General features: G+C 53.4%; 1 protein-coding gene across 1 annotated transcript in view; it reads right to left on the bottom strand.

The window, feature by feature from the left end:
- Positions 1 to 9,158, bottom strand: part of CDH22 (cadherin 22) — a 62,450-nt gene that overhangs the window by 31,005 nt on the left and 22,287 nt on the right. The window contains exons 3-5 of the mRNA XM_011369302.1: positions 7,690 to 7,857; positions 3,895 to 4,088; positions 1,085 to 1,338 (exon numbers count right to left, since the gene is read on the bottom strand). Of these exons, the coding sequence (XP_011367604.1) occupies positions 1,085 to 1,338; positions 3,895 to 4,088; positions 7,690 to 7,857 (616 nt within the window). The remainder of the gene's footprint in view (positions 1 to 1,084; positions 1,339 to 3,894; positions 4,089 to 7,689; positions 7,858 to 9,158) is intronic.

Genomic DNA, 9,158 nt, shown 5'->3' with positions numbered 1-9,158 from the left:
GTGGGATGGAAATTTTAGAAAGGGTAGTCAGGGGAGACCTCCCTGAGAAGGCGACCCTTGAGCAAAGACTTGGAGGAAGTGAGAGGTCACGCTGTGCCCATATTAAGGGGAGAACATTCTAGGCGGAGGGATCAGCAGTTACCAAGGCCCTGAGGTGGAAGTGAGCTTGGTATGCTTGGGCGGCTGTGGGGAGACCAGTGTGGCCGAGCAGAGTGAACCAGGGAAGGAGGGTGAAGTCTGAGGGGTTTGGGGGAGGCCACAGCAAGCAGGATCTGGCTGGGGTCATTGTGAGGGCTTCGTGCTTCATGTTGAGCCAGAGAGGTGCCTCTAGGGGGCTTTGAGCAGGATTGGTCTGGCTCCTGTGCTGATTCTAGATTAAAGAGGGGCAAGGACAGAAGCGGGGAGACCAATGAGCAGGCATCTGCAATAGTCTAGGCAAGAGAAAGTGGTGTCCTGGACCGAGAGGTAGCAGTGGCGGTGGGGAGAAGGGGTCAGATTCTGGATGTTTTTTTTTTTAAATTAGAGATGACAGGATTTCCTGATGACTTGGAGGGAGGCGAGAGAAAGGCAGAGGTGGGGGATGCCTCCAACGTTCCTGATGCAACAACCGAAAGGATGGAATTTGGGGGAGCGGGTGGGGGTGGGAGGGAGGGGTGAGACCAGGAGCTCAGCTCAGTTCTGAACGTGATGAGTTTGAGGTGTCTAGTGGCGATCCAGGGGCGATGCTGAGGGAGAGGTGGGGCGAGACAGAGGGACTGGGGAGTCACAGGATATGGATGGACTGGCTGGGAGCACAGAGGAAGCAAGTGCGGGCAGATTGAGGACCCGGGCTGAGCCCGGTTCACCGCGCTGTCTGACTCGCTTGTTCTCCCTCCTTGTCCGGTGTCCCCTGTCTCTGTGACTGTTCTCACATCTGCTTCCTTTGTCTCAGAACTCCAGCTGTGTCCTGGGTCCATCTCTCTCCCCTCCCCCACACCGTCTTCTCCTCCTTCCCTCCACTCCCCCTCCCCCTCTGCCCGCAGTCTGTGCGCGGGCGGTGGCGGGAGAGCAGGCAGCAGGCGTCGGCCCCGGGCGGGGGTCTCACCGGACGGGCCGGTTGGCGGCGTCGGGGTCCCGCGCCGTCACCACGCCGACCAGGGAGCCCACCTGCGCGTCCTCCTGCACCTCCAGGAGGCCAGAGGGCGGCCGGAACTCGGGGGGCTCATCCACGTCTGTCACGGCCACGCGCACGATCGCCTGGTCGCGGAACGTGCCCAGGTCAGCGAAGCGCGGGTCCACGAACTTGTTCAGGGCCTCCAGGACCACGGTGTGCACAGGCTGGGACTCGAAGTCCAGGCGCTGGGGGAGGGAGCAGAGGGCCGATGAGTGGGCTGGGGACTGCTCGGGTACCTACAAATCCCAAGTTCGGGAGGTAGGCCCAGAGAGGGCGGGGCTGGCCCAAAGTTACAAGTGGGCTCAGCAGGGGCGCCTGGAGAGTCCCGGACCAACCCTCTCTGGTTACAGGTGGAGAAAGTGAGGCTCTCAGGGGGACAGTATTGCCTAGGGACAAAACAGCTGCTCAGGGCTGACCGGAACTGACATCCTGACTTTTGCTACCCAGTACAGTATGTTGGGGCATTTCATTAATTTATTAATTTATGAAGCACTTACTATGAGCCAGTGCTTTAAATATATTAACTTATCTAATTTAACAACACCCTCCACAGGGTTTTATTATTATTATCATCTCATTTTACACATGAAGAAATTGAAGTCCAGAAGGCTGTGTCACTTGCTCAAGGTCAAGTTAGCAGGTAGTCACTCTAGAAGCAGGATTCAAACCCAGGCAGTGTAGCTCCCATGTCCTGGCCCTTAACCCCACAAGAGGAAGGGCATTGGCTCTGCTGCTGACCAGCTGTGTGTCTGTGGGCAATCTATTTAGCCCTTTGTGCCTCATTCGAGAGGATAAAACACAGCATTCCCTGGTACATAGGTGGTAGCAGCTAATGCCAGTTGAGCCTGATAAGCCAGGCGCCTTAGAGCTTTCCTGGAGATCTGGCTAAACCCAGAGAAGCAGAGCCTTGCTTCTCTCATCAGAGAGTACTAATGGGTGACCCTCTGATGAATGAGCTCCATGGCCGTGGGTTGGCTCTGGCTTTCTAAAGACAATGGCTTATAGCAAGGAGAAATTGCAATGGCGGGGCTGCCGGCTCCTCGGTTGCATGGTGGGGGCGCTATCGGAGTGCAAGGGCGACTTTTATAGAGACCCGCCCTGTGTGAAGGGAGGGACCCTCCCTTCCTCTCAGGACCACCCCACCTTCTCCAGCAGCAAAAAAGGGCCACCTCCTTCCTCCGTCCTGTTGCCTGGGAAATCAAGATGCAAGGAGGCAGGCGGTGGCCTGGCTTGGGAGTGAGCAATGGTTTCTGGAGCCAAGTCATCAATCAGGCGGGGGTCTGCTCCCTGAGCCAGCACTGATTTCACAGAGACACCTCAGGCGCCAGTGCTGGAGCCAGCGGGAGGGGCCCTGAGCGGGGAAGGGAGGAGGGGGGGAGGGGCAGCACTGAGCGGGAGAGCAAGTGCAGTGCTGGAGTCCAGAGGCTGGGCGAGGAGCCTGATTCTGCTGCTCCGTGATGCTGCGCCTCCCTGTGCCTCCAGTTCCCCATCTGTGAAATGGGCTCACCTTACAGTGCGGACAGATGGAGATGAGAAGCCTGCCAACCACGTAAGGCTTAAAGTGGTTGCTTCTGGAGCCATACTGCTTGGGCTCCCATCCCTCCGCTGCTCTGCAAGATGCATGACCTTGGATGCAAATTACTGAGCTTCTCGGGGCCTATGAAACGGGTAATAACAGTACCCCGGAGGGTTGTCGTGGGGATGGAATGAGTTAATGCATGGAAAGCAGTTGAAGGGCGCCTGACACATCGTAAACACTTTATTATAAGTATCAGCTTTCATATTACTATCCTCTGGGAAGAAATTGAAGAAACTGGGAGTTTTCTCTGTCCTCATACCCTCAAGGCCGGGTAGAGAGTGGGTCTAATGTGCTTATTGAGTGAATGGAGGGTTGTCAGGGGCAGATGTTTCTGTGGGTCCCAGAAGGCAGATCCCAGGCTGATTTGTGTTTTAGAAAGACAGGTTTTGGCTGAATGGGAGGAGGAAGAGCTGGACAATGACGGGGACTGAACATTCCGTCCCTGGAGGTGTACAAAGTCCTATAAGCATCTGAGGGCCAGTTCAAGGGATTGAGACCTCCTGTGGGAGAGCAGGGCTGGAGGGGACGGTCTGCACAGCTCTCAGTTGCCAAGCCCATGACTAAGTCCTGAAAGGATTTTTGCTTCTTTATTTGACCTCCGTCCCTTTCCCCTAGGGATCACCGAGTTTGCATTTTTGGCTTCTCGTTCCTAGGTAAGCCGGTGCGTGAGGAAGGCTGTTAGACTCAGGAAGGAGAGAGCTTGGTGTCACCAGATCTGGGTTCGAATCCCAACTCTACCTCTTACAGGTGTGACCTTGGGCAAGCTCTTTTACCTCTCAAAGCCTGTTTTCTCATCTGTAAAAATGGGCATAATGATGCCTCCTTCAGAGGGAAGGGAGAAGATTTTAAAAAATAATGCAGGTGAAGATCCTGGTATGGACTTGAAGTAGCACACTGTAGTTATTAAAAGCACTGATTCAAATCTGGATTGAACCCTGCCTCTGACAACTAGCTGTGCAACCTTGAGCAAGTCACCTAACCTTGCTGTGCTTCATTTTCTCATTTGTAAAGTGAGACTGACACCATCAGCACTTTGCCGGGTTGATCTAGGTTGACCTAATCCCCAGACTGCAGTGGAGTGGGGGTATTTGGTTGCTCAGAGGCCTCCCTGACTCCACCCTGTGGGGCCTGCCTCCCCCATCCCTTCCTGGGGTAGCTGTACCTTCTGCACTACGATGATGGCCTCCTGAGTGTCGCTGTCCGTGGTGACCTTGAACACATGGCCACCGCTGCCACTCTCCTCCTTGAGGTGATAAGTCATATCTGTGTTCTCACCCACGTCTGAGTCCTCGGCCTTCACTCGTCCCACCGCTGTGCCGATGGGAGCCGACTCCTGAATGCTGAACTGGTACATCTCTGTAGGGGATACGGCTGTGAGCCGGGGTCGGGCAGCCCATGCCCCAGCTTCCACCAATTCTAGGGGAGAATTCTAGGTGAGGGGGACCCAGATGGGCTCCAGGGAGGGCAGTGTTTGCACGGGGCTCCTAGCTTGGCCAGGATGGTGCTCTGTAGACATGCGGGAGGCAGTGTGAAGAGGAGGGTCCTAACTCTGAGCCCGAGTTTGTTTGCTTATTGATTTGGGAACGTGCCTGCCGTTCTTTGGGCCTCAGCTTCCCCATCTGCCCAGTGAAAGGGACAGAGGAGCACAGCGGTCAAGGCTAAGGCTCTGCAGTCAGTCCTGGCTGTGTAATCCTGAGCTTTGGTTCCCTCATCTGTAGAATGGGAATAATAATAGTGCCTTCCTCACGGCATTGTTATCACGGTTAACTTAGATGACAATGCCTATAAAATGCTTAGTACAGTGCCTAGCACATGGTAGCTACTCCATAAATGGAAGAAATGGTATTAAAGGGGTGGGGCTTCATGCTGATTTTTCTGTTGCTGTTAACAACACCAATTCCTTCATATCTGCGTTTTTATCGAGCAGCTGTGATGTCCCAGATGAAGTTCTAGGCATTGGAGTTACAGCAACAGGCAAAACAGACCAAAATCCCAGTTCTCACAGTGCTTTCCTCTTAATGGAAAGAGAAAAACACTGAACAGTCACCTCAGTTAGACATACAGTATGTCAAATGGTGATGGGTACTTTGGAGAAAAATAAAGCAGGAGAAGGGGAGGGGAGTGACGATGAGGCTGTGTGCAGAGTTGTAAAGCGGGTGATCAAGAAAGGCCTTCCTGGAAAGATGACATTTTTGCAAAAGACCGAGGGAGGTGAGGGAGTGAGCCAAGCAGATATTTGGGAAAGAGCATTCTTGACAGAGGGGACAGCAGGTGCAAAGGCCCTGAGGTGGGTGTGATGCCTGGCATGTAGGAAGAATGGCTTGATGAGCACTATGGCTAGAGGGGTGGAGCAGATGGAAAACCAGAAGATACGAGGTCGGATGGAACACAAATGGCCCCCTGCTGTCTTCTCAGAGCCGAGGTTGAGGTGAGGGTGATTTGTTAAATGATGGGCTGGTACAGATGAAGCAGGGCTGTGGAGGTGGGGATTACCTCTTGGGGTCCCCACACAGGGCTGGACACCCCTCGTGTGGACTGGGTGCCTCTGATTCATTCCCACACAGCAGCTAGTGGGGGATCTTTCTAAAATGCAAGCTGATCGTGCCACTTCCCTGCTTTAATCCTCTCCATAGCTCCCCACTGTCTTTGGGCTGGAGTTGTGCAAGCCCCTTGGCAGCCTTACGGAAGATGCTGGCTACCTGGCCCCTGCTGACTTCCACAGCCTCATCCCCCGACTTCCCTACCCCATAGCTTCCGTCAGGCTGAAGTTCTTGTAGTTCCTTAAAAATGACTTGCTCTGTCTCACCTCCAGGCAGTGCCCCTCTTTATTCTCCCCTCTGCCTTTGCCTCCCCAATCGCTATTCCCCTTTTGGTTTCAGGAATGTCACCTCCTCTGGGGAGCCTTCCTAGACCTCCCGTGTGCCCAGGGCCCCCAAACTTATCCCTTCGTAAGGATTACTGCATTTCCCTATCATTTTCTGTTTATTCTCTCCCTCTCTCCCACAGCCATTTCTGGAAGGCAGGGTGCATATCTCTTATTCATCAGGTATTCTCAGTGCCTGGCAATACACCAGACTCTCACATAAAATTAATGCATGAGTGACTAGTAAGTGAATGAATGAAAAGCAGCATGAGTTACCAGTGTACGGTCACCAGGTTAACACAAATGAAAGAGTCTAATAATACCAAATGTTGGCGAGGATGTGGTACAACGAACACATGCATTTCTTCATGGCGGAAGATGGTTTGGCTTTTTTTAGTAAAGTTCAAGTTGAATAGATCCCATGAGCCAGCTGTTCTGCTTCTCTGTATACACACTAGAGAGATGTGTGCAAAACGGCACTAGGAGATGTGCAACAATGTTCCAAGCAGTGTCTCCATAACAGCCTCCAACTGGAAACATCCCAAATGTCCATCAACAGTAGAATAGATAATCCACGGACTACTATACAACAATGAAAATGACCCAATGATAGCTACAAGCGACAACATATAATTTCACAAACATAATTCTGAGAGACCAAATACTTTGTATGATTCCATTTATATAAGTTAAAAAACAACTGAAATGGAACCCTAATGCCAGGTGACGCACACATAGATGAATTGACCCTAAGGAAAAGCGAGGACGTGATGATCATGAGAGCGGATCCTGGTTAATTCCGGAGGGAGGGTCGGGGAGAGGTTATGATCAGCAAAGGACATGGGGGGTTTTCGGAGGCCCTGATCGGTGGTTACAGGAATGTTTGCTTCACATTGACATTGCTATTTGTGTGCTGAAAATAAAGAGTGAATAAATGAATGAGTAAACAAGAGTCTTCCTGGGGCCCTGGAACTTTTTCTCTTCTTTGTCCCACTCCTTCTGGCTCAGCGTTGGCCTCGAACCTGGCATAATTGGGTGGAAGATTAGGTGGCCCCCACTCCTCTACCTGGTGCTTTGAAGCTCCCCCATAGTGGGTGGAGTTGGGCTGGGGGAGCGAGCCGTGGGCTGGCTTCTGTTCCAGGCTCCCTGGTGATGTGGAGCTGGCTGGTGGGCTCTGCCCACCCCGCTTCGTGTCTGGGCTGAGGCGCTAGGCCGCGATGACGCTGCTTTCTCAGCTAAGGGATTGGATTCCTTATCTCGCGGGGGTCAGTCCCCTGTGGCGGGGCCTAATGTGAGAGCAGCAGACCTTGAGTAATAACTCTCCCGATAGGAATCAGCCCAGCTCCCCGCGGCATTTAGTCTCTGCCAGCCTCTGTGGCTTCCTCGGCACTGCTCTTGGCCTGAGCCTGGGACAGAGGGGCTGGTGGGGCTGATAGGGAGATAGGGGATTGGCCCAGAGAAACCCCTTCCCCTGCTGTGCCAGGAGAGGCAGAGAGTGGAAAGACGTCATAATTCAGAAGCACAGAATCCTGCCCTCAAGGCTCAGAGGAGGAGGGAAAAAGACCTGTCACTCCGAACGTCAACTTCTCCAGGCACAGTTAGGTGTCCCTCGGTATGGCTGTAATCTCTGCTTCATTCCTATGTCCATTCCTCCCCACCCCCCGCCCTTTGCAAGCTTGGGTCAGTGGCAGATCCCGTACAATAAATGGGATAGGGGTGTGTGGACAGATGGGGGCTCACCGTCCGCAGGAAGCAAGGTGAGGGGTGTCAAGGTAACCACATTACTTGGAAGTATGGAAAATCAGACAACTTAGGGTCCTTCTCTGCAAGAAGTATACTGAAGGGGCCTGGAGGAAAGTGGTCAACTTGGGTAGGTAGACAGACAAACAGATGGGAGTCCCTCTTTTGGTGGGAAGCTGAAAGGGAACTCAGGGTCAGTGGGTGGCTTGGAAGGATGAACAGACACCCACAGTGCTCCCCTCCCCCGACATGGAAGCCCAATGAGGGGAGTGCTGGGGGTCTGTGGCTGGCTTGGATGGGCTAACAGACAGGCACACAGATGTGACCTCCTCCTTCTGGAAAGGCCTCACTCACTCTGCGGGAAACGGGGAGGGTTGTCATTGACATCAGTGACCACGATGGTGACGGTTGTGGAGCCCGAGAGGCCGCCCAGCTGGCCCGCCATGTCTGTGGCCTGGATTACCACCTCGTAGCGCTCCTGGCTCTCTCGGTCAAGGTCAGGCACAGCCGTTCTGATCACACCTGTGGGTGAGGGAGGATGAGCCCCGGGAAGCCCCCACCAGCTGTCAGCTGATGTGAAGACCCCTGCACAGGCCGAAGCTGGCTCGTCCAAGGTCAGGAGGGGAGCGCAGAAGACACAGTCATGGCCTTGGCGCAGGTACAGGGCTCAGCAGCCACCACACACACTCACACACTCACACGTGCTCATACAGATATGCTAGTACATTCACAAAGTAGCATACACACTCAGCACTCCACATTCACACTCACGCACAAACACACAGCTATCAGATTCACCACTTTCAAATATCCACTCTCCCACACACTCACACACATTTATATACAGGCATACTAACACACACACTGTCACACACGCTCACACTTTCAAACACACACTCACACATACATGCATACACACGCATACTCACACACTCACACACAATATAAAAGCAACAGAATGGACTATTTGTTTTACTGAAAAGAGGCATAGGGGCTAGAACCTACCACTGGTGATCCCTTGGGCAATTTATTCCACTTTTGAGGTCATAGTTTCCCCATGTGGGGGTGAACCCAGATATGCCCTGAGTGAGCCTGGCCTGTGCCTGGTCATCTCTCTGTCAGTGGCACTCGGCCCAGAGCCAGGCATGGGGTGGCAGCCTGGTGACCGCTTAACAAAGTGAAGACTCACCCTCACACTCAGGTACACTCACTATGGAGTCACGGTCACCTGTACACACACACACGGTATGTCACACACTTATGTGTCACATACTTAAGCACAATGCGGTCACATACACACATGCACACTGACACACACTCATTCTCACACACACTCTTCCCTGATTACATCATCCCCTGGCCCTTGGAGCCCCAGCCCCTGGCCCTCAGCCTGGCACTAGCTAACGGCCAAACAGACAATCCTTCAAGCTGTTAATGGACATGGGTGAGGGGGAGGGGAGGCAGGAATGAGGTGACTGCAAGATGAATTCTGCTGAGGGCCAGGTTGTGTTTCTTGTCTCCTTGCCAGTGGGAGACGAGGGTGGAGCAGCGAGTCGATGAGGCATTCAGAGCCTCCCCCACGACCCACTCCAACCTGCCGAGCACCAGGTGGTGACAGGTGGTGCCCAGGGCTTGAGCACCAGGTGGAGTCATGCACCAGCAGCCCCATGATGCGCCCAATAAAACCTAATCTCTGAGTCCTGATGTCCCCAAGCAGCCTACAGACTCCATTAAAGGCAATGGAATGAGAGAAGAGGCTGTAGTGTGTGTGTGTGTGTGTGTGTGTGTGTAGCAGCAGGAGCTAGAGGGGAGCACCTAGGTGG

Source organism: Pteropus vampyrus, unplaced genomic scaffold (assembly GCF_000151845.1).
Source record: "Pteropus vampyrus isolate Shadow unplaced genomic scaffold, Pvam_2.0 Scaffold147, whole genome shotgun sequence".
NCBI lineage: Eukaryota > Metazoa > Chordata > Mammalia > Chiroptera > Pteropodidae > Pteropus > Pteropus vampyrus.
This window is presented reverse-complemented; position numbering and strand designations above follow the sequence as displayed.